The sequence below is a fragment of the Lepidochelys olivacea genome (assembly GCF_965140295.1).
Source record: "Lepidochelys olivacea isolate rLepOli2 genome assembly, chromosome: 1".
NCBI lineage: Eukaryota > Metazoa > Chordata > Testudines > Cheloniidae > Lepidochelys > Lepidochelys olivacea.
The window spans coordinates 211,522,154-211,548,346 of record NC_140411.1 but is presented as its reverse complement, the minus strand read 5'-3'; the positions used below and the strand labels follow the sequence as shown (position 1 = coordinate 211,548,346).

The 26,193-nt window shown below is 42.4% G+C and overlaps 1 protein-coding gene across 6 annotated transcripts in view; it reads right to left on the bottom strand.

Annotated features, from left to right (window-relative positions):
* CASR (calcium sensing receptor) overlaps positions 1-26,193 on the bottom strand; it is a 172,094-nt gene that overhangs the window by 15,599 nt on the left and 130,302 nt on the right. For all 6 annotated transcript variants that reach the window (XM_084613440.1, XM_084613437.1, XM_084613441.1 and 3 more), the window contains 2 exons: positions 10,861-11,091; positions 1,796-1,919 (listed from right to left, as the gene is read on the bottom strand). In XM_084613440.1, coding sequence (XP_084469566.1) covers positions 1,796-1,919; positions 10,861-11,091 — 355 coding nt within the window. The remainder of the gene's footprint in view (positions 1-1,795; positions 1,920-10,860; positions 11,092-26,193) is intronic.

The window sequence follows — 26,193 nt, the reverse complement described above, 5'->3', positions numbered from 1 at the left end:
CCGACCTTATCTTGCTGTGGATCCTAGACTCTGGCTTCTGACCCTGGTTCATCCCTGACTTTGCTACTTGCCAGTTGTCTGTAACCTGGTACCTGACCTTGGCTTCCTGGTATCCTGACCCAGCTTGACCCTGACTCCTCCACTTGCCTCCCACCTGCAACTTGGTGCCTGACCCTGACTTCGTGACCCTGTTCAACTGTGATGATACCAATTGTTTCCTGACCACTAGGTGGTAACTGACTGGTGCACATGGGCCGTCCATGGCCTGGTCCAGACACCCCCTCTGGGGTGAAGAGTGGCAGTTGCTTAACTGTGTACAGCAACACTATAAAACAGGTAAGCACAGGAAATGAAAAAGAGTAACATATCCAACTGAAATAGGAGAAGAAATTTAGAAAGGCAGAATGAAATCACCCAAGTTGGAATTTTACCAGGGCAGCAGAAACCGCTCCTTAAATCTTGAGAAAAGTGCCAGGGGATCTTTACTTCAGATCTTTAGAGGTCAGGATCTCTGCTTTCTATCTAATTCAAAATAAGCTATTATATGAATATTGATTTTAAGTTCTTATAGTATTTGAATCAAGAAATGTATGGTACCATATTCCCCTATTAAAGAATGGTAATTCATTTCTGATTTGCTGAGAATGTGATTCACACACATGGTAGTACACACATGGTAGCACATTCACACACATGCTGCAGCCTGGACTATGACACATGATGCCAGTGAGGGCAAGGAAACGGCTGTACTTTGGAGCGTAGAATGGTTTTGGATGCAGAAATTTGCTGACACAATAATTTGGTTTCATGGTCTGGGACGTGCCAACCCTGAGGCATCAGTCTGACTGAGACATTGGAAAATCAAAAATTTTCAATTTGCTCTAAAACTGTTATTACATTTTTCCCTCCAGAGTGGAACTGTATGGTTTAATCAGACTCTCACTTCAATAAGAGTTGAAGTGTGCCCACAGGTCATATCAGTCTGCTTTATTTCCTGCAGAAACTGTGGAAGCCAATTTCATTAAGGGAAATGTTCATCTGTGCAGTGTGAATACAGGGGTGTCTGATTACAATGGATTCTGCTACAGAATGGACTTTATTTCCTGATAAAATGGGGAATATATAAACATATGAAAAGGTGGACGCAGATTGGAATTGTATTATGGAGCATTTCACCTACAGGTTGTTAGGGGACCAAAAGTTATTGCTATGGTGTGGTAGGAATACTGATGTCCGATTCCTGGGTACTATTTGTGGCTCTTCCACAGGCTTCGTGTGTGCCCTTAAGCAAATCCTTTCCCATCTCTCTTCCTTAGGAAACCTAACTGTGCAACAGGGGATAAGACTGACATGGCTCTGAGGGGGCTGAGAGCAGGGTTTCTTTAGCAGAGGTTAGGAAACGAATGAGCCCTGAAAACTGAACTCCCCTCTGCCCTTTAGAGAGGGTCCCAATTATGTCTATTGGCAGGGCCTTGAGGCAATTTGAACTAGGGAGGCTGCTGCATGTACTGTACATATTCTGGGGATAATTGAGAGGTTCATTCTTCAGGTCTGTGAATCTGGCAGCTTTCATCAGCACAAATTCACTTAAAAAAGGAATGAATAATTCTTCATGCATCTTTCCTATGTAATATTCTCTCAGAGGACTTTCCAAGGGAAATGTTCTCTGTTGCTTCAGCTCAGCATTATTCTAACAGACTAGAACAGTGGCTGGGAATTAATTGCACTTACAAATATAATCCATTGGTGGCGACTCACAGGAATCTGCAAACCACACACGCCTTTTCCATATTACCTGTTTCATCACTGTATTCCCCGTCAGAGCATTTCACGCATTGAAAGCAACAGGTGGGCTCTCCCTCGATGATACCTTTTCTGGTACCTGGGAGGCAATCCTTGCTGCAGTTAGAGACTGGCACCTGCAAGACAAAGAGCAGTCTAGTTAAACATGCAAATGCATGATCCAGAACCTTGCTGGGGAAGGGGCTCATACACACTCTACTCTGTGGTGAGAAATTACAAAATGTGCTAAGGTCAGATACTATGGTGATGAGCACAGTATAAAATTCTGGAGAGATACCTGTCCTGAAGATCTCTCTCTCTCTCTCTCTCTCTCTCTCTCTCTCAATATTCTCCAATTTTCTAACCCAAAAAATGTTGCAGCCAACACAGGGGAATTGTGTATTAGACCTAACAGATAAATAAGAACTGACCACAGAAGTAAAAGATAATTCTAACTTAGGTACAAGTGATCATGACTTGATCACATTTATACTGCGCAAGCAGAAGTGCCGATTTCGCAAAGCTGAAAATAATTATGAGCTAAATCAGCTGGGATGAAGAATTTAATTAAAAAATATGAATGATAATTGGGAGTCATTTAAGAACACTGTACTAGATGCCCAAAAAGTCACAATCCTGCAATTGAGGAAGAGGACTGTGCAGGTTAAAAAACAATCTCGGCTAGAGGGGAAGTGAAGGAAGCTATAAAACAATAAAACACACACAGATGCACCAAATGGAAAAAAGGGGAAGTTGATAGTAATTAATATAAATCAAAAGTTAGGAATTGTAGAAAATTGATAAGGGAAGCCAAGGGACACACGGAAAAAGCTGTGACCAGCAAAAGTAAGGCTAATAAGGCATTTAAAAATATATTAAGAACAAAAAGAATCTTGACAATGTTATTGGTCCATTACTAGACAGAAAAGGTAGAAAAATCAATAATAATGCAGAAAAGGGCAAAAGTGCTCAATAACTATTTCTCTTCTGGATTTAGGGAAAAAACAGATAATGCAGTCTCATCATATGGTGATAACACTTTCTCAATTCCACTAATATCTCAGGAGGCTGTTAAACAGAAGCTACTAAAGTTAGACATTAAATCAGCAGGTCTGGAAAACTTGCATCCATGAGTTTTAAAAGAGCTGGCTGATGATTGCACTGATCCATTAATGCTGATTTTCAGTAAGTCTTGGAGCAGTGGGGAAGTACCAGAAGACTGGAAGAAAGCTAATACTGTGCCAGTTTTTACTAAGGATAAATGGATTGACCTGGGTAATTATAGACCTGTCAGCCTGACATCAATCCCAGACAAAATAATAGAATCATAGGAGATTAGGGTTGGAAGAAACCTCAGGAGGTCATCTAGTCCAAACCCCTGCTCAAAGCAGGACCAACCCCAACTAAATCATCTCAGCCAGGACTTTGTCAAGCCGGGCCTTAAAAACCTCTAAGTATGGAGATTCCACCACCTCCCTAGGTAACCCATTCTGGTGCTTCAACACCCTCCCAGTGAAATAGTGTTTCCTAATATCCAACCTAGACCTCCCCCACTGCAACTTGAGACCATTGCTTCTTGTTCTGTCATCTGCCACCACTGAGAACAGCCGAGCTCCATCCTCTTTGGAACCCCCCATTTAGGTAGTTGAAGGCTACTATCAAATCCCCCCTCACTCTTCTCTTCTGCAGACTAAACAAGCCCAGTTCCCTCAGCCTCTTCTCATAAGTCATGTGCCCCAGCCCCTTGATCATTTCCGTTGCCCTCCACTGGACTCTCTCCAATTTATCCACATCCTTTCTGTAGTGGGGCCCCAAAACTGGACGCAGTGCTCCGGATGTGGCTCACCAGTGCCGAAGAGAGGGGAATAATCACTTCCCTCAATCTGCTGGCAATGCTCCTACTAATGCAGCCCAATATGCCATTAGCCTTCTGGGCAACAAGGGTACACTGCTGACTCATATCCAGCTTCTCGTCCACTGTAATCCCCAGGTCCTTTTCTGCAGAACTGCTGTTTAGCCAGTCGGTTCCCAGCTTGTAGCGGTGCTTGGGATTCTTCCGTCCTAAGTGCAGGACTCTGCACTGGTCCTTGTTGAACCTCATCAGATTTCTTTTGACCCAATACTCCAATTTGTCTAGGTCACTCTGGACCCTAATCCTACCCTCCAGCATATCTAACTCTCCCCCACACTTAGTGTCATCTGTGAACTTGCTGACGGTGCAATCCATCCCATCATCCAGATCATTAATGAAGATGTTGAACAAAACCGGACTCAGGACCAACCCCTGGGGCACTCCACTTGATACCAGCTGCCAACTAGACATCGAGCCGTTGATCAATCCCGGTTGACCCTGACAATCTAGCCAGCTTTCTATCCACCTTATAGTCCATTCATCCAATCCATACTTTTTTCACTTGCTGGCAAGAATACTGTGGGAGACAGTATCAAAAGCTTTGCCAAAGTCAAGATATATCACATCCACTGCTTTCCCCACATCCACAGAGCCAGTTATCTCACCATAGAAGGCAATCAAGTTGGTCAGGCATGATGTGCCCTTGGTGAATCCATGTTGACTGTTCCTGATCACCTTCCAGCAACTGATACTGGACTTGATTAATAAAGAATTCAACCCATGCAAATCAACATGGATTTACAGAAAATGGATCATGTCAAACTAACTTCTTATCTTTTTGATGAGATAAATTTGGTTGATGTAATTTACTTAGACTTCTGTAAAGCATTTGACTTGGTTCCGCATGACATTTTTATTAAAAACTGAAATGACATAAAGTTAACATGGCAAACACTAAATCGATTAACAACTTGCTAACTAATAGGTCTTAAAATGCAGTTGCAAATGGGGAATTGTCATCAAGCACATCAGTTTCCAATGAGATCCCTCAGGGATTAGTTCTCAGCCCTACACTGTTTATAATTTTTATCAATGACCTGGAAAAAAACATAAAATCATCTCTGATTAAGTTTGCAGATGACTTTGTGGGGAAAAAATTGGGGAACTGATAGATAATGAAGAGGACAGGTTAGAGATTAAGAGCAGTCAGGATTGCTTCGTATACTGGGCACAAGCAAACAATATGCATTTCAATATGGCTAAATATAAATGTATAAATCTAGGAACAAATAATGGAGGCCATACTTACAGGATGGGGGAGTGTATTCTGGGAGGCAATGACTCTGAAAAACACCTAGGGTGGCAGGGTTGTGGTGGATAATCAACTGAACATGAGCTCCCAGTGTGTGACACTGTGGCCAAAAGCTCTAATGCTATCCTGGATGAATAAACAGGGGAATCTCAAGTAGAGGTGCAGAGGTTATTTTATCTGTGTATTTGGCAATGATGAGACCACAGCTGGACCTGTCCAGTTCTGGAACCCACAATTAAAGAAGGATGTTGATAAATTATAGACAGTTCAGAGGATAGCCATGAGAATGATTAAAGGATTAGAAAACATGCCTTATAGTGACAGGTTTCAGAGTAACAGCCGTGTTAGTCTGTATTCGCAAAAAGAAAAGGAGTACTTGTGGCACCTTAGAGACTAACCAATTTATTTGAGCATGAGCTTTTGTGAGCTACAGCTCACTTCATCGGATGCATGCCGTGGAAACTGCAGCAGACTTTATTTATACACAGAGAATATGAAAAAATACCTGAAATGAAATGAAAAAAACCTGGATTTGTGCTGGAAATGGCCCACTTGATGATCACTTTAGATAAGCTATTACCAGCAGGACAGTGGGGTGGGAGGAGGTATTTTTTCATATTCTCTGTGTATAAATAAAGTCTGCTGCAGTTTCCACGGCATGCATCCGATGAAGTGAGCTGTAGCTCACGAAAGCTCATGCTCAAATAAATTGGTTAGTCTCTAAGGTGCCACAAGTACTCCTTTTCTTTTTGCGAATACAGACTAACACGACTGTTACTCTGAAACCTGTCATTGATAGCCCTGGAGACTAAAATCTGCTGAGACAACATGTGTAACCGAAAAACTGTCCTCCCTCAACCAGCCTTATCAGTATTCTCCACTTTTGTGTTTGAAGGACCATTTCCAGGGAGTAGAAGGTAGACCACAAGTCTTTGTAATCTCTGCTGCATAATGGACACTAATTCTACTGGAAACTCATATTTAGGGTACTATTTTTAGCTTTTAACAGATAAACACCAATAAAACACCGTCGATTAGGAAAAAAATGAAATCAGTTAGAAATGGTTTCTCAATTCATGCTTACTACACCTCTTTCCCAGTGAAGTTTGTTTATACAGGTGATATCCCTGCTCCCTGGCTTGTATATAAGGGCTTGTCTACACAGAGCAGCAATGCAGACTACTGGGGTGTGATTTCTAAACTGCACTAATGTGTTGTGCATTAATTGGTTGGTATACAATCTACTGGCGCACACTAAAGGTTCTCTATTGTGCTCTAACATAGTGCTGTTTGAAACAGTACTATGCCTGTGCGTGTGTGTGTATATATATACATATATATATATATATATATATATATATATATATATATATATATATATATATAATGTAGAAAAAGCCTTGAAGAAAATCCAATTTTTGGCCATCTACATAGAACCCCAAAATTGCTAAAAATAAACCCTGAAAAATGAAATTATTAAACCCCGAAAAACAGAAGCCCAACTGATGTTACTCATAACATCTAAGTGTTATCAGCTGGTAACAAAAGTCAGTTCTTAGTGGCCTGAATTTGAATTAGCAGCCTAGAGGTGAAAGGTTCCAGTTACCATGAAACAAACCGCTGAGTCAGCCTGTCCCCTTGATATTGCATGATGATTACGAGTAACTAAAGCAAAGTAAAATGATTTCTTGCCACTCACTTTTACCCAATATCCCCTCCCACACAAATCCCCCCTCCAACATTGAATAAAACTAATTAATTAACTATATGAAAAATATACACTACCCTGAGAAAAGGTTTAACCCCCAAAAGGGAGAAGGGCTAGATTTTTAGGTACTTAGGTGCCTAAAATTGCAGATAGGCATCTAAGGGGATTTTCAAAAGCTCCTAGGCACCTAACTGCCATTGAAATGAAGGGAATTGGGTGCCATAGGCTAGGGACTCAAAGGGACTTAGGTGCCTAACTGCCACTGAGATCCTCAAAACACCTGGAACCTCAATTCGCATGGTGCCTAAGTTTCTGTCGGTGGCCATGCACAAAACTGCCTGCGTTCTGATGCTGATAGTTGCTTAGTGGGCTAGCTCATGCCGAAGTCCCAGCAAGATTCACAAACTTAATGTTCTCTGCCTCTGTCATCTGTGGGGCCTGATCTGCTAGGTGTGCTCACAGTATGCCCAACCCTACAAAAGACAGCTGGGGACAACCAGGTGGGGACTTTTGGGGCTGGCAAAAATCTATCCAATAGCACAGAGATTAGGCTACCTGCTATAGTCACCAGGGATGCAGGAGACTTAGGTTTCAATACCTAATTTGGAGCAGGGACTCAAACTTCCACTCCCATGTGAGTGCCCTAATCACCATGCTCAAGGGTGGGTTTGTCTCTATCTGTCCTTTGGGAGCTGTTCCACTTTATAGAAATAATTGAATATTACTAGGAGCAGGGTCTTGACTGACTTTCCTACCTCTCGGCTGAGTGCCCTAATCAGCAGGCTACAGAGTCAATCTCTTTCTCTCTTCATCTGGCTCAAGGCGTATGTAATTATTTACACAAAAGGGTACGTCTGGGAGCCTGACTCTGGGTCGCAAATTCCACTGAACAGCAGGGTGCCTAGGAGTTAGGTGTGGAAGTGCCTAAATCCCTTTGTGGATCTAGCCCCTTGGCACTTTTGAAAATCCCACTAGGCATCTAGCTGCATCTTTAGGCTCCTAACTACCTTTACAAAACTGACCCAAAGTGCCAGAGACTCCATGAAGTCCACAAAAGATTATGCTATTGCTTTTGATTACATAAGGAAGCTGTATAAAACCCTAAGACAGATAGATGGTTGGAAAGATCAATAGATCACTAATGAATCAATAATAAACTGTTATACATAAAGAAGCCTTTCATCCTCAAGGGACTTTAAAAGCTTTACAAACTTAAAACATATAGAGAAACATAGGGGTTACTACATCCATCCTGATCCAACTCAACCACCTCTGTAATAGAACATAACAGCTATTTCATGGGGTATAATAATACCACAGAATAGTATAGGTCAGGAAGTGATGATGAATACTGTATTCAACTGATACTGCAGGGGGACCTTAAACCAGAAGAATGTAATTACCAATTCTAGAATCTAGCCAGAAAATTTGGGCTCACATTACAACTTTTGGGGAAAGTGCCAGAGGATCTGTATCATGACAGGTTTCAGAGTAGCAGCCGTGTTAGTCTGTATCTGCAAAAAGAACAGGAGGACTTGTGGCACCTTAGAGGCTAACAAATTTATTAGAGCATAAGCTTTTGTGGGCTACAGCCCACTTCATCGGATGCATAGAATGGAACATATAGTAAGAAGATATATATACAATACAGAGAAGATGGAAGTTGCCATACAAACTGTAAGAGGCTAATTAATTCAGATGAGCTATTATCAGCAGGAGAAAAAAACTTTTGTAGTGATAATCAAGATGGCCCATTTAGACAGTTGACAAGAAGGTGTGAGGATACTAAACATAGGGAAATAGATTCAATGTGTGTAATGACCCAGCCACTTCCCGTCTTCACTCAAACCCAAGCTAACAGTATCTAGTTTGCATCCGACGATGTGAGCCGTAGCTCACGAAAGCTTATGCTCAAATAAATTGGTTAGTCTCTAAGGTGCCACCAGTACTCCTTTTCTTTTTGCGAATACAGACTACTACGGCTGTTACTCTGAAAGGTATCTAGTTTGCATATTAACTCAATTAGCAGTTTCTTGTTGGAGTCTGCTCCTGAAAGCTCTTCTGTTGCAAAATTGCCACCCTTAAATCTTTTACTGAGTGGCCAGAGAGGTTGAAGTGCTCTCCCACCGGTCCTTGAACGTTATGATTCCTGATGTCAGACCCGTGTCCATCCATTCCCCTGCGTAGAGACTGTCCAGCTTGGCCAACACACATGGCAGAGGGGCATCGCCAGCACATTACAAAAGTGATTTTCACTACAAAAGTTTTTTTCTCCTGCTGATAATAGCTCATCTTAATTAATTAGCCTCTTACAGTTTGTATGGCAACATCCACCTTCTCTGTATATATATATATATATATATATATATCTTCTTACTATATGTTCCATTCTATGCACTCGATGAAGTGGGCTGTAGCCCACGAAAGCTTATGCTCTAATAAATTTGTTAGTCTCTAAGGTGCCACAAGTCCTCCTGTTCTTTTTTTTAGAGGATCTGTAATGATCCGAATGGGCTGGCACCTCAGTTTTTACATCTCTTTTGAAATGAAATTTATTGCTGCTGCTCCCAGACCCAGAACTTTGGCCTCTGAACTTGCCTAGGGGATATAAGAGTCAACTACTCAAGGATGGCAGGGAGAGATCTAACAGGGGCCTATTGGACAGTTGCAGGAACTGAAAGCAACTGGACGATCATAGGGAGAAAGGGTCTGTTGAAGGTAACACTGTTCAGTATAGGGCTTGGGACATGCAACTCCACGGTTCTAGGCCTGTTGCTTATGGTCCCATAAACCTCTGAAGCAGTGTTCCAGTCAGGCATCTACTCCAAATAACACTGACCCATGGCATGGGTATAGGTCCTTCTATCCAAGGATCTCAAAGTATTCTGCAAACTTTCATCAGTGATTTTCCTGTTCCCCTTGTGCAAGTCAGTATTAATAGAGAAAGTCAGGCAGAGAGAAGGGAAATGACCTTGCCCAATCAATACGTCAGCGGCAGAGCTAGGAATGGAACCCAAGACTCCTGGCTCTTCAACTCCTGCCGTAGTCTCTCACTCACATTCCTTACGAATGTGTAACATGTATTCCCTCAGCTACTGTGACGTGAGGCAGTATCAGGGAAGGACTAGCTGAGTGTGGGGATTCTAGACGGATCTCTTAAAAGTTTGCCAATCTGAACTTTCATTTTAAAAAAGTGTAAATTTCTCGTAATGAATAAAACTTTCAAAAGGTGAAGCAAGTATAACTGATGCAGACTCTTCTGCTTGAGCTTTCAGAGACTGAAACAATAGCTTTGAGGTGTGAACTGTCCCATTAATTTCAATAGACGCTAAGTCAGTGGCTAACAATGATATTATTATGCTGAAAGATGCTAATAGCTGCAACTATTGGATCTAGGAGCCTATCTAGATTAATAGTGCAGCCCAGTTTGCTGTGCACCAAGTGTTCATCTAAACAAGCCCTAAAATCCAAAGTTAATCATAAACCTAATTAAAACCAGTGTGTGTGTAAAGTACCTATCAGGCTCAACAGAAGGGGCTGTAACATACAGTAAAGCAGCTGCAGAAAATGGAGGCTATTGCCTGAGACAACAACAAGGCAGCCCAGAAATAATTTAGGTAGATTAACAGACGTTTGCCCTTCTAGTAAATGCAGGGGCTCAATCAGGATATAGATTAAAGATCGTGGGTATTGGAGATAGGAAGCCAGCAGATAGATTTCTAGCCTCCTGAAAGGAAAAAATTCCCTGAGAGGAAGTAATGTGATAGAGTTTCTTGGGCACAGAGCTTGCTAGAGTGGCAGACCTGGGGATTTCTGAGCAAGGAAACTGCATGCTGTTGTTTGTTTCTACTGTGCTCAGGGAAACGGGACTTTATGTACATTCTCTTCTTAAAAAAACAACAACCCAAACCCAAGACTATACCGCATTTTGGCTAGCTAGTCGGGCCAAAAGGGGCAACACTATTTTAAATATCAGCATTCTTAATTAGGAGAGATTGAGAAGTGAAGCACTAGTCGAGGAGCATGGAAGATATATAAATTAAGATGAATTAGCCCTTAATAACACATGGTGGTATTGCAATGGAGGTGTGTGTGTGTGTGTGTGTATGACAGAGAGATTGTTCTAATTTTCTTGAAGAAAGGCTCAACTTTCAAAGATTTAGGAAGCACTGTAGTGAGGGGTTTAAGGTGATCTATGGCACTTACCTCCCTGGAGAATCCACTCCACAGGATTTTGTTTTCATTGATAAAGAGCCTCTCTCCCTTCTTGGCATAAACATTGTAGTGTCCGACCTCCTCAAACATGATGGAGCCGTCCTCTGGTGACAGGTGCCAATTGATTATCGAGTAATTCCCTATCAGGTCCCCAGACTCGTCAAAATCCACTTGCTCCCCCATCTTACTGGTGAAATTTAAATGGCGCAGATGCTTCAGTACCTAGAGAGAGAGACAAAGATGCCTTGAACACCTGCATGTAACCATCCTTCCCAGGCACAGGCCTTCTGGAGTATCAGCACAATACCCCCAAAACCCTACCACTTGAGGTGACTTCATTACCTCAGAGCAGTAGCAGGCTCCTGTCTTGTATGTGGACCAGTCACGAAATGAGGATATCACACCACTTAGCCAGCCTGTGACATACAAACCACACTCCCCACCTTCGCTTGGATCTTCACTGAACAATCAGTTATTGACTGACACAGAGATATTACTCAAAGCTCTTTTCTTCATTTTGTAAAAAATAAACTGCATTCCAGATGGAACATTAAACTACGTCTCTTGACAACTTGTAGGCCCTAGAGTTCTTGTGGCATTTTTCCAGAACTGTGTGGATCTGGCATCCTAGTCATATTGCAATATGAATAATTATATTATGCCTCTGTACATTCGCTCTGCAGTTTAGCTAGAGTATTCTTCACTTCCTGTCTTAAACTCCGACGTGCTGTTGGTGTGAGCAGTTAAACAATCCCAGGAACACTGGCGTTTCCATATCAGACAGGGCCATTTGTCCATTTAGTCCAATATCTTGTCTCTGACAGTGCTTAGTACCAGATGTATCAAAGGAAGGGACAAGGAACCCTGTATTGATAAGGAATAACTTCTCCTTATATGAAGTTTCTTTCTAATCCCTGCCAGTTAGTTTCTGCTTAATCCCTCAAGCATGATTTTTATATCCCTTATAGCATTTTCTCCTATTTACAGTAACTGTGGATGTTCAAATAAGTAATAAATAAGTATGAGCTACGAGAATAATTACATTTCTATAACATACTTAAAAGAACATATCTTGACACCTAGGTGCCCTTGACATCAGTTATAAATATATTACATAATCAAAATAACCCAATGAGCAGCACATTCCCCATTCCTATGCATGCAACCTCAAACAGCAAATCAAATCAAAACCAGGCCTGCCTATCTCAGCCTTCCAGTCAGGTGTAGCTGTGGGGAGGGAGGAGAGGGATGGAGACAGTAGCAGTTCCTCTTTTCTGAATCTGGAGCGGGGAGCTCACCTTGGATATGGAACAGAGGTTCCAAATCATCTCTCCCTTCCCGTCTACTCACAGCGTTGACAACACTTGAAGGACAAAGGAAGCTTCAGACAGAGATGCTGTCTGAAAGGAGTTCAGTCAGTAAGACTGCTAAAGCATGTGGTGAGAGAAACCTTTTGCTTTGAATTCACTTAGTTTGTTAAGTTAGGTGTTAGTTGCATTTTACCTTTCATTTCTTTGTAACCAATTCTAACTTTTATGCCTCATTACTTGTAACCGCTTAAAATCTCTCTTTCTGTAGTTAATAAACTTGGATTGAAGTATTTGGGAAACTCCATTTGAGGTAACAAGATTTGTGCATATCATTTTCTATCAATGAAATGATGAACTTTATATGAGCTTGTGTTGTCCAGGAGAGGGCTGGGCAGTACAAGATGCACATTTCTGTGCGGGAAAGTCTGAGACTGGGAGTTTGCTGGTGTTGCCCTGCAATGTAATTCATAGATGGCTGGCTATAGCACTCAGACAGTCTAGCTGGGAATTATTTACATGCTGGAGGCTGTGTGTGAGCGGACCGGGAGTGGTTGCTCTCACAGCAAAGCAGTGTCAGAGGCACCCCAGTTTGAAGAATTGAGGGGACACAGCTGTACATCAGTCCAGGTTGTACCCTGAGGAATGTGTATACTTGGTATCCCTATGTATGTAAATCCATAATTTGCTTTGTTGATCAGGTATTTTTGTATGTGCCTGTGACAGTCTACGCTATTACGGTCACCACTTTTACAAAACTATGATAAATCTTGTACAAAGTATGCCTTCTGAGGTATCACTGGAAAAGTCAATCTGTTGAACATTACTGTCCTGTTGATATGTATGTGTCATCATTGTATACGAAGTTCTGAGATTTTGCTATATGTTTGTTACTGAAACATGTTGTGAGTTTGAGAAACGTCCACTGACCAGTTCCCTAGAAATAACCAAGGAACTGCAAAACAAGCATTACATGTCAAGCCTCACGTATATGGAAGATGCAAGCAAGAATCTGCAATTCATGTGAAGGACTGGGTGTGAAACACGTAGACAATGGGGGCTTCCTAAACCCATGACACAGCAAAGATTTTTCCAGCATCTGGATGAGAGTATAAAGTAAGAGACAGTGACATCATCAGATCACATCTTGTCCCCCACTCATACTGAAGGCAACAAGATTGTTTGGAAAAAAGAAACATCATTGACTTGGGGGAAGTAGTCCTAACTGGAAAATTTTCCAGTGTGCACAGACTGCTGTAGACTTTTGGGTAAGAGAAAAAATGGTTACTTACCTTTCGTAACTGTTGTTCTTAGAGATGTGTTGCTCATGTAGATTCCATTCTAGGTGTGTGCGTGCCCATTTGCATGGCCGTAGGAGATTTTTGCCTTAGTGGTACCCGTAGGGCTGCGGAGCCCCTTGGAGTGCTGCATTCACACCACAGTATATCAGGTGTCTCCAGCCCTACGTCCTCTGTTCCTTCTTGCCAACCACTCCAAGAGAGGGGCAGGAGGGCGGGTAATGGAATGGACATGAGCAATACATCTCTAAGAACAACAGTTACGAAAGGTAGGTAACTGTTTTTATTTCTTCAAGTGCTTGCTCATGTTCATTCCATTCTAGGTGACTCACAAGCAGAATCAATGGAGGTGAGCTCAGAGTTCACAGTCTTGTAGCTTGCAGCACTGCTCTGCCAAAGCCAACATTGTTTCGAGCCTGCTGAGTCAGGGTGTAGTGTGACATGAATGTGTGGACCGACAACCAGGTTGCGGCCTGACAGAACTCCTGGATTGGCACCTGTGCCAGGAAGGCTGCTGATTGTGCCCTAGTCGAATGGGCTGTCACGATGGCTGGCGGGGGCACCTTTGCCAGCTCATAGCAAAAGCAGATGCAGGGTAGGATCCAAGACGAAATTCTCTGGGCAGACACTGGGCAACCTTTCATCCTGTCAGCGACAGCAACAAACAACTGCGTTGACTTATGGAACGGCTTTGTTCTATCAACGTAGAAGGCCAGTGCCCATTTGACGTCCAGGGTATGCAGCCTGTGCTCGTCATCCATAGCATGAGGCTTTGGATAAAGGACTGGTAAATAAATGCCTTGACCAGTGTGGAACTGGGAGACGATCTTGGGCTGGGTGCGGACGCACCTGGACCTTGTTCCTATAGAAGACATATAGGGCAACTCTGACATGAGCGCCCTGGTTTTGGACACCCTACAGGCTGAAGTTATAGTGACCAAGAAGGAGACTTTCCAGGAGAGAAGCAGGAGGGAGCAGGAAGCCAAGGATTCGAAGGGGGGGGACCCATGAGTTTGGACAGCACAAGATTCAAGTCCCAAGAGGGGACTGGGTCTCGGACATGCAGGTAAAGGTGCTCCAAACCCTTCAGGAAACGTCCAGTCCTGGGATGGGCAAAGATCGACCGGCCTTGAAGCAGAAGGTGGAACACCAAAATGGCCGCCAGGTGTACCTTGATCGAAGATAGTGACAGACCCTGATGCTTAAGCTGCAGTAAATAGTCAAGTATGTCCTGCAGTGGGGCCTCATCCATATGATCAGAGGCCCAACATGTGAACTGCTTCCACTTTGCCACGTAGGTCACCTTGGTGGTTTTCTGCTGCCCAGCAGGTCCTGCTGGACACCAGTGCAACACCCCCATTTGTCCGCACTCAGCTACACAGCAGCCAGGCTGTCAAGTGCAGCTACTCCAGGTTTGGGTACAGCAGGTTGCCATGGTTTTGTGACAGCAGATCCAGCCAAAGAGGTAGCTGCAGCGGCGTGGCTGTCAAGAGACTCAGAAGCATGCTGAACCAGTGTTGACAAGGCCACACCAGGGCTATGAGGATGATCAATGCTTTGTCTTGCTTTACCTTGAGCTGGACTCTGTGGATCAGCAGTACCAGTGGGAAGGCATACATCAGCACTCCCAACCATGGAATCAAGAAGGCTTCCAACAGGGGAGCCTTTGTCCCTGCACTACAGAGAACAGAACTGATGGCACTTCCTGTTCTGTCTGGATGCAGGGAGTCCTGGGGAGTCCCCAACCTGCATAAGATGAGGCTGACCACCTCTGGATGAAGCGACCATTTTTGGCGAGATGACAAGGTCCTGCTGAGGCGATTCCCCAGGATGTTCTTGGCTCCAGGCAGGTGGGCAGCTACCAGATGAATGGCATGCCGCACACAAAAGTCCCAGAGACTGAGCATTTCCTGACAAAGGGCTGAAGACCTGGCTCTGCCTTGCCTGTTGATGTAGTACATTGCGGCTGTATTGTCTATCAGGACCTGCACCACCCTGCCCTTCAGGTGGGGCAAGAACGCCTGGCAGGCCTGACGCACCACTTTTAGCTCCCTGGCAGGAGTGGGGGTCCCATACTGCTCCTAAGAGTCGGTGGCAGACCTTTCAGGGGACTGGACACCCCAGCCGGGGAGGCACGATCACGTGGCACCAGAGCAGTCTGATGGGCAGGCCTGGGTCCCTTGATAGATGACCCCTGGGCCTTCTTGCTCAGTGCCGGGGAGTGCTTCTTGGCCTTCTCCTTCAGCACCGGTGCTGGCGAACAGTGCCGTGAGGAGTCGGGTGCCGGCGGTGTGCTGCACATGGAGGCTGAGGCACTTGGTGCGACCTGCTCGGAAGCTGGGCAGAGTGTGGACTCCATCAGGAGAGTTATGAGGCGGATGTCCCGCTCCTTCTGGAGGCAGGGCCAAAAGTTTTTGCAAATCCGGCACTGCTCCTTTAGATGTGATGCCCCCAGGCACTTAAGGCAGCTGCTGTGGGAGTCACTCACAGGCATAGGCCTGCTGCAGTCTGAGCAGGGCTTGAACCCGGGCTTGTCCCACCTAGGGCAAAGTCCCGCTGGGATCCTAACTACTAAGTAACTCACACTTAACAACTATTTAAGAACTACTTGACAACTACTTAAGACTAGCAAAGCAAAGTATATACAACAGTCTTAAGGCATGAAACTTGAAATGGTAGACAACTGCTAGCTCTTGCTAAGCAAGAGAGAAACTCTGACTGACCACCATGGACAGTAAGAAGGAACTCAGAGGGTGTAGGGCTGGCGGCACCTGATTTACCGCGGCATAGGCGCTGACTCTGTGGGTGCTCCGGAGCTGGAGCACCCACAGGGAAACATTGGTGGGTGTGGAGCACCCACCGGCAGATCCCCACCACACCCCCCTGCCCCAGCTCATCTCTGCCTCCGCTCCACCTCTGCTTCCTCCCCTGAGTGGGCCAACACGTCCTGCTTCTCCCCCCTCCCTCCCAGCGCTTGCACTGCGAAACAGCTGTTTTGCATGGCAAGCCGGGGGGAAGGGGGAACGTGGCACACTTGGGGAAGAGGTGGGGCCAGAGCAGGGATTTGGGGAGGGATCCAATGGGGCAGCGAGGGGGCCAGGGGCAGGGCTGGGAGTGCGAGCACCCACCGGCACCAACAAAAGTTTGCGCCTGTGTACCGCAGCATGAGTGCGACACTCCAGAGGCAAAAATCTCCAATGGGCGCACACACACCTAGAATGGAAGCAACATGAGCAAGCACTTGAAGAAGAAACCTTATTGCTTCAAATTTGACTTAGCTTGATAAAGTTTAGGAATTAGAGTGTGATTTTATCTTTTATTTCTTTTTGTAACCAATTCTGCACTTCTATGCCTATACCACTTATAGTCACTTAAAATCTATCTTTCTGTAGTTAAACTTATTTTAATATTTTATCTAAGCCAGCGTGTTTTTGACAGAAGTCTGGGGAATCTACTCAGGTTACATATTCTTACTCTTTGATGCAATGACAAACTAATTAATGAGCTTACTCTGATCAAGGGAGTCTTGAGCAGTGTAAAGCACACATTTCTGGGGTGCAAGGCGGGGACTAGGCAAATGCGGGTGTCACCCTATACGTAATTCAAGAGTGGCTAGCTATAGCATGCTGGTATTTGTCAGGGGGTGACTTGCATGCCAGAGGCTGGGGTAAGTTGGCAAAGTGGCAGCTCACAAAGCAAAACAGGGCATAGTGCACACCAGACTGGCAAGTTAAGGGGGCACAATGATCCAACAATTCAGATTTGTACCCTGCGGCATGTCACAGTCCCCTTTATTGATGTGCTAGGAATTTATTGAAGATGAACTGACTTATGAAGCCTTTCACCTCTGTGAGAGAAATAGTGTAATGGGAGTACAGATCTAGTATAAATTTCAATTATTTCCATTTCAAATGGAATTCATATTCATAAGCTGTAAAGTAACTTTCTGCTTTAAGATGGACAGTTACTAAAGGACACAAACTGTGTAACCTTTTACCCAGTTAGACTATAATGGTTGTTAAGTTCCCAAATTCTCTTGTTTGCAAAGGAAAGATGTGACATCTGTCATGAGAGGTCTGAATTTATTTTTAATAATTGCTGATGAAAGCATGATTTTAGTGTGTTTCTTCTGTCAGAAACTTTTGCAACAAAATATTGCTATGGATGTTTGAGGCGGGAACAGATATCAGCGCATAACTGTTTGACCCAGAAGAGGGCTGTGGCAACTTCCGCAAAACTCTGATTCTTGTGCTTCTTTCATTTCTGATATTTTGGGGGTTCACACATACCCACTCCATGTGGTTTGAAACAATGGATATTTCAAGAAAAATGCTAGCTTTTCTAAATTGACATTATGCCAAAGTTTGCCTCACTTCAGCTGAATTGGGCCATGCTGCTGGAGTCCAAGGCATACTTCATACATGATTTAGACCCTGGAAGGAGCCATGAGGTGGAGCAAGCTAGAATTGCAACCGTAAAGGTGGAAGGCCTTGGTTCCTGTGGCTTAACATGACATCTGAACTGATGCTCCCACTTCCTGAGGCAAGCCTACAAGAAGACAACATTGAATGGGTTATGCCAGCCCCTGACCAGTCTGCCAGTATCCAAAAGGCCCTGCTAGCATGAAGCATAGTCCAAGCAACATTATCATCTGGTTTCTTAACTGCAGCTACAGCTCCTATTCCATAAGAGTCTGAGGACTGCAAGAGTTGGAGAGGTCAAACCCCTCTTATCTTAGGTATCTTGTTTTTCCTTTTTTCTACTTTTTTCTTTTGTTTTTATTAACTGGGAAACTTCCCACCCTTTTTATTATTTAGAATGTGAATGTGTGTCTGGTTGCCTGCATGTGTGTATGAGCCCACACGAGAAAGAAGCCAGATAGAATGAGTCTTCAATTCCAAAACAGCCCTAAACCGTGTCTCATAAACTCATTGAATGTGTGGTTCTTATTCTTTGCAAGTGTCCAAAGATGCTATGCTGTCAGGTACAGAGTGTTAAGTGAGAGCTGTTAAATTTCTGCTTATTGAAGTCTCAATAAGGTCTGAATCTGTGTTGGGGATGGAGAAAGGAGAGTGTAACAGTGAAATCCAAAGAAGACATTTTAATTGGCTTGTAGGTTGTAAGACTTAGATGTAAACAATAATTTGGTTTCAGTACTAAAATATTCAGCCAGCTAAATTGGTGAGTGAATTGGTGAGCATTGCTGTGAGTGAAGTTCTCTAATGGGGGGTTATAACTAGGCCCCTACCAAATTCATGGTCCATTTTGGTGAGTTTTATGGTCATAGGATTTAAAAAATCATAAATTTCATGATTTCAGCTATTTAAATCTAAAATTTCATGGTGTTGTAATTGTAGGGATCCTGACCCAAAAAGGAGCTGTGTGTGTGTGTGTGTGGGAGGGTCGCAAGGTTATTGTAGGGGGTGTTTGCGGTACTGCTGCCGTGACTTCTGCGCTGCTGCTGGCGCTACACTGCCTTCAGAGCTGGGTGCCTGGCCAGGAGCCGCCGCTCTCCGGCTACACAGCTCTGAAGGCAGTGCAGAAGTAAGGGGGCAATACTGTGACCCCCCTGCAACTCCCTTTTGGGTCAGGACCCCCAATTTGAGAAATGCCGGTCTCCCCTGTGAAATCTATACAGTATAGGGTAAAAGCATGCAAAAGACCAGATTTCATGGTCTGTGATGTGTTTTTCATGGCCACGAATTTGGTAGGGCCCTAGTTATAACTAAATGGACAGCCACCTCCTGGATTCCTGTTTTAGGACTTATGAGGACTGATTACCTGCTATATTAATCTGATGATTTGACTAAATTGATGACTTAATTCCAATCCAGTATTGCTTCTGATTTGTTGACTTTTGATTTGATAATTGTACTGTTCAATTTTTAGATAAGTTTAGTAGTGTTTATAGTAGTTTAGCCTTAGTGACATGTTTTCTTGGTTTTATGTTTGTTAATTAACTTCAGTACAATTTATAAAAAGAATACTTAGTCATATTTCTTTCAATAACTACCAAGAACCAGAACCTTTGATTCAGAAACTTGGCTGGCATCAACCAGTCCACCTAGGAACTTAATCATCTTTCTCTAAGTTAACAATATTAAACATCTCGGGCCTTGCAATAGACATGCTACAGCACCAATATGGTAAGAGTGAAGAGTAAATAAAAACAGATTAAAAAAACCAAGTTTTTTATTTAAATTGAAATTTTTCTTTTAAATTAAATACAGGGTGTTTTTTTTAAAATCGTATTTAAAATAAAATTTGAAATTGACAACATATTTTAAAATCTTAATCTATTAAAATAATTTAAATTGAATACAAAACATAATATTAAGAAGTACGTGTTTGCCAACAAGTTTTAAAGGAAGTCAAACCATTGAACTGGTGAAAGTTGATGGCTAACCACCTGGAATCAGAGTTTTTTGACATGCTAAACCAGCTTTTGATAGCAACAACCTCTTCTGCAGATGCAAACAATATTTTCTTCATGTCAGTTTATTCAACTCATAGAGTTCATTGACGAGTTTATTCAAAGTTAAGAAACCATCCTGGGGTGAAAAAGTAGGAAAGCTTGTTTTCCTCTTTCAATCTATGAATAAAAACTAGGTGTGAGAGGATGAGATCATTTAGTTCTAAAATTTTGAAGGACATAGTGACCAGAAACAATCAGTGTACTGTAATTCATGAACTACAGATAATACTTACTTTAATAAATCAATAATTTTAAAATGCAAAACATGTTTTGATTAATTTTTGATAAACTTCTTTTTGTATATATTCAGCATGGCTGAGGTAGTTTTATTTAATAACAAAATTTAAATGCTGTTTTTCAACATTTTTAATTAAATTTGAATTCCTATCCAAATAGTGCTCGACACAAATCACAAGTAAAAAAATTAATCCTCATCTATTAAATAAGAAATACTTTGCTCACAATTTTCTAACATAATAATGTAAAAACAAAGAATTTGAATAAATGTAAATTAAGCTATATAATTGCTTGAATAAATATGAAAAAAATATAGTGTATTCTCCTTGTTAGCAAAAACAAGCACCAAATTTAGTGTAAAAGCTATATTTGGTCGTAAATTGTGTGTTTTAATGGTTACCAACTAATGAGAATCAAGCTTTCTTCAAGAAAGTAACTAAAAAGTACAAATGAAAAACATGATTAAACCAATTATTTAAATCAAGGTTTTCTATCTGCTGATTTGAATAATAATTAAGATCAGTGATTTAAATAGCTTTGCTTTAAATCATGGAGTGCATGCAGGTGAGCATTACATGACTCATGTCCTTAGGTATTTACTGCCTTTACAGTTCTTCTCTATTTGTTCAATATTGATAAATAGTAAGTGACACCTCTTCCTCCCTGTTTGCCCATCCTAACATAATGACCATTCTAAGTGTTTGAAATGCAGTGTCTGTTTAGGTATGTCTCTACATGTGGAGAAGCCATGTATTGTCGCAAAAACATACACTGAAGATTTCATAATCAAGGGTCACTGTCTTTTGGGGCATGGCTGTTCTGGACAAAAAGTTTGCAATGAACATCAGAGACTCTCTTTTGCCTTGTACCTCCAAGAGATATTTTTGAATTTTCATAAATATCCTTTGAAAATATTGTGGAGCTGATAGCAAAGGTTTTTTAAAGGTGGTTTCCAGAGATTTGTGGTCATTGTCCACATGGATATGATCATGTCACACAAGATACTGATCAAACTTGAAGCATGCTAAGACAATGGTTGGCATTTCTTCTCTGTTTAAGCATAGTTATACTTTGTAGCAGAGAGTGTTCTAGAAGCTAATGCTACAGGCTAACCATCTTGGAACAACACTGCTCCCAATCCGTATTCATTGGCAGTACACTGAATAGTTAGAGAGTCCTTCACATCATAATATTTTAGGACTAGATGGTTAGTCACGAGCTCTTAGATTTGTTTGAAAAAGTATCTTGCTGTTGGGATGCCCAGCCCCATCTTTACCAGTCAATTTCCTCATAGGCACTTTGATCTGGGAAAGTTATGGCAGGAAGTTGGATGGATAACTAGCAGATCCCACAAAGTGCGGTATGTCTTGCATATTTTGCGAAGAGGCAGTGTCCAAAATGGTTGGACCTTCTCTGGGCCTGGTTTTACGCCCTCTGCAGTTAGAAGGTGTCCAATACACAGCACTGCTGGCAGGCACACTCTGATTTTTTTCTTACTGAGTTTTAGATTCACTGATGTGCTCTATAAAGTAGTTCTGTCAGGATACAATCATGATCAGCAATAGCCTCTGTGGGTGTGTCTACACTGCAATGGAAAACCCACGGCAGGCCCATGCCAGCTGACTCGGGCTGGAAGGGATTGGGCTAAGAGGCAGTTTATTGTGGTGTAGATGTTTGGACTCTGTCTGGAGCCAGCCTCTACGACCCTGTGAGGTGTGAGGGTTTCAGAGCTCAGGCTGTAGCCTGAGCCTGAACATCTCTATTGGCAGGTATAGTGCCTCTCTATAAAAAGGAAAATAAAGACAACCCGGGGAATTACAGAGCAGTCAGCTTATCTTCAGTATCCGGAAAGATAATGGAGCAAATAATTAAGCAATCAATTTATAAACACCTAGTAGATTACAAGGATCACCTTATTAAGTAACAATCAGCATGGATTTGTCAAGAACAAATCGTGTCAAAGCAACCTAATAGCTTTCTTTGACAGGGTAACAAGCCTTGTGGATGGGGGGAAGCGTTCGATGTGGTATATTTTGACTTTAGTAAGGCTTTTGATACTGTCTTGCACGACCTTCTCATAAACAAACTAGGAAAGTACAACCTAGATGGAGCGTAAGGTGGGTGCATAACTGGTTGGAAAACCATTCCCAAAAAGTAGTTATCAGTGATTCACAGTCAAGCTGGAAGAGCATATCAAGTGGGGTCCCACAGGGGTCAGTTCTGGGTCCAGTTCTCTTCAATATCTTCATCAATGATATAGATAATGGCATAGAGAATACACTTATAAAGTTTGTGGATGATACCTGACTGGGAGGGGTTGGAAGTGCTTTGGAGGGTAGGATTAAAATTCAAAATGATCTGGATAAACTGGAAAAATGGTCTGAAGTAAATAGGATGAAATGCAATATGGACAAATGCAAAGTACTCCACTTAGGAAGGAACAATCAGTTGCACACATACAAAATGGGAAATGACTGCCTAGGAAGGAATACGGCAGAAAGGGATCTGGGGGTCATAGTGGATCACAAGCTAAATAGCATCAACAGCGTAACACTGTTATAAAAAAAGCAAACATCATTCTGGGATCTATTAGTAGGAGTGTTGTAAGCAAGACACAAGAAGTAATTATTCCACTGTACTCTGCACTGACAAGGCCTCAACTGGAGTACTGTGTCCAGTTCTGGGCACTACATTTCAGGAAAGAGGTGGACAAATTGGAGAAAGTCCAGAGAAGAGCAACAAAAATGATTAAAGGTCTAGAAAACATGACCTATGAGGGAAGAATTAAAAAACTGGGTTTGTTTAGTCTGGAAAAGAGAAGACTGACAGGGGACATGATAACAGTTTTCAAGTACATAAAAGGTTGTTACAAGGAGGAGGGAAGTAAATGGTTCTCATTAACCTCAGAGAATAGGACAAGAAGCAATGGGCTTAAATTGCAGCAAGGGTGGTTTAGGTGGGACATTAGGAAAAACTTCCTAATCGTCAGGGTAGTTAAGCACTGGAATAAATTGCCTAGGGAGATTGTGGAATCTCCATCACTGGAGATTTTTAAGAGCAGGTTAAACAAATACTTGTCAGGGATCATCTAACTAATACTTAGTCCTGCCATTCATGCAGGGGACTGGACTACATGACTTCTCCAGGTCTCTTCTAGTCCTACAATTCTACGATCTACACTGCAGTTAACAGCTGCTTAGCTCAAGCCCCATGAACCTGAGTCAGCTAGCATGGTCCAGCCACGGGTTTTTAGCTGCAGTGTAGACATACCCCAGAATCCACCTACCGTGGGCAGTCTGAGCTTCTTGATTAACCCCTTCAGGGACATAATGGCAGGCAAGCAAGGAACATAGGCTTTGCAAAGAAATTTCCTAACCACAACTAATTTACTTTTAAAGAGCACTAGAGAGTTACACATCTTTGGAAAACAAGAAACAATTCTGTATGCACTCTTTGAGTCTGATCTCACCCCTCCTGTGTGTCCTGGGTTTGGTCAGTGTCCACAGGTAGCCCTTCCTGATTCTCTCTCCTTAGCTCAGTCTTCTGGCATGAGGCAATGAACAGTCCCCCTTCACAGAGAACATTCCCCCTTAAATTTAGCCTCTGACCCCTTTGGCCATGGGCCCAGGATGATGAACAGGAGGTCATTTCCCAGCCAGGCTTCTGTGTAGAGCAGTGGAATGAGTAGAGCAGGGGAATGTAAGGCACTGGGTCGTGGCAGCTCTGGTCAGCATTGCCAACCGGGCCATTAAAAGTCCCGTCGGTGGTGCTGCCCAGCTAAGGCCGGCTAGTCCCTACCTGTTCTGACACTGTGCTGCGCATTTAACATTTAATATTCCTGTGGTGGGAAGACAGCCCAACATTGTGGCATTTAATTTCAGAAAGGGGCACTATGCAAAAATGAGGAGGTTAGTTAAACAGAAATTAAAAGGTACAGTGTCTAGAGTGAAATCCCTGCAAGCTGCATGGACACTTTTCAAAGACATCATAATAGAGGCTCAACTTAAATGTATACCCCAAATTAAAAAACACAGTAAAAGAACTAAAAAAGAGCCATCGTGGCTTAACAACTATGAAAAAGAAGCAGTGAGAGCTAAAAAGGCATATTTTAAAAACTGGAAGTCAAATCCTAGTGAGGTAAATAGAAAGCAGCATAAACACTGCCAAATTAAATGTAAAAATGTAATAAGCAAAGCCGAAAAGGAGTGTGAAGAACAGCTAGCCAAAAACTCAAAAGGTAATATCAAAATGTTTTTAAGTACATGCCATAAATATAAAGGGAAGGGTAAACACCTTTAAAATCCCTCCTGGCCAGAGGAAAAACCCTTTCACCTGTAAAGGGTTAAGAAGCTAGGATAACCTCACTGGCACCTGACAAAATGACCAATGAGGAGACAAGATACTTTCAAAGCTGGAGGAGGGGAGAAACAAAGGTTCTCTCCGTCTGTGTGTTGTTTTTTGCCAGGAACAGAAAAGGAATGGAGTCTTAGAACTTGGTAAGTAATCTAGTTAGATATGCGTTAGATTCTGTTTTGTTTAAATGGCTGATAAAATAAGTTGTGCTGAATGGAATGTATATTCCTGTTTTTGTGTCTTTTTGTAACTTAAGGTTTTGCCTAGAGGGATTCTCTATGTTTTGAATCTGATTACCCTGTAAGGTATTTACCATCCTGATTTTACAGAGATGATTCTTTTACTTTTTCTTCAATTAAAATTCTTCTTTTAAGAACCTGATTGCTTTTTCATTGTTCTTAAGATCCAAAGGTTTGGGTCTGTGTTCACCTATGCAAATTGGTAAGGATTTTTATCAAGCCTTCCCCAGGAAAGGGGGTATAGGGTTTGGGGAGGATTTTTGGGGGAAAGACGTTTCCAATCAGGCTCTTTTCCTGTTATATATTTGTTAGACGCTTGGTGGTGGCAGCAATAAAGTCCAAGGGCAAAAGGTAAAATAGTTTGTACCTTGGGGAAGTTTTAATCTAAGCTGGTAAAAAAATAAGCTTAGGGAGTTTTCATGCAGGTCCCCACATCTGTACTCCAGAGTTCAGAGTGGGGAAGGAATCTTGACAGTACATCAGAAGCAGGAAGCCTGCTAAACAACTAGTGGGGCCCCTGGATGATCGAGATAGAAAAGGAGCACTTAAAGATGATAAAGTCATCGCAGAGAAACTAAATTAATTCTTTGCTTCAGTCTTCACGGCTGAGAATGTTAGGGAGATTCCCAAACCTGAGCCGTCTTTTATAGGTGACAAACCTGAGCAATTGTCAAAGTGTCATAAAATTGAAGTGTCACTAGAGGAGGTTTTAGAATTAATTGAGAAACTTAACAGTAACAAATCACCGGAAACAGATGGCATTCACCCAAGAGTTCTGAAAGAACTCAAATGTGAAATTGCGGAACTATTAACTATGGTTTGTAACTTGTCCTTTAAATCAGCTACTGTACCCAATGACTGGAAAATAGCTAATGTAACGCCAATATTTAAAAAGGGCTCTAGAAGGGATCCTGGCAATTACAGACAGGTAAGGCTAACGTCAGTACCAGGCAAATTAGTTGACACAATAGTAAAGAATAAAATTGTCAGACACCTAAAAGAACATAAATTGTTGCGCAAAAGTCAACATGGTTTCTGTAAAGGGAGATCATGTCTTACTAATCTATTAGAGTTCTTTGAGGGGGTCAAACAAACATAGTGTCATACTGAGGGCTCCTGTTCAGGTGATTACCCCTCTTGACTCCCCAAGTTCTTTTCAGCGTCACTGCTTCCCCCATCCGGTAAGTATGGCCTGCGTTCTCTGTTCCTAGAGTAGTGAGTAGAGAGGTGATTTTACCACTGTATCAGGCATTGGTGAAACGAACCCTGGAATACTGAATCCAGTTTCCATGTCTTTAAAAGGAAATTGAAAAATCGGACAGGGTGCAGAGAACAGCCATAACAATGATTTGAGTGCTGGAAAAAAATGCCTTGCAGTGAGAAACTTAAGGAGCTCAATCTGTTTAATTATCAAA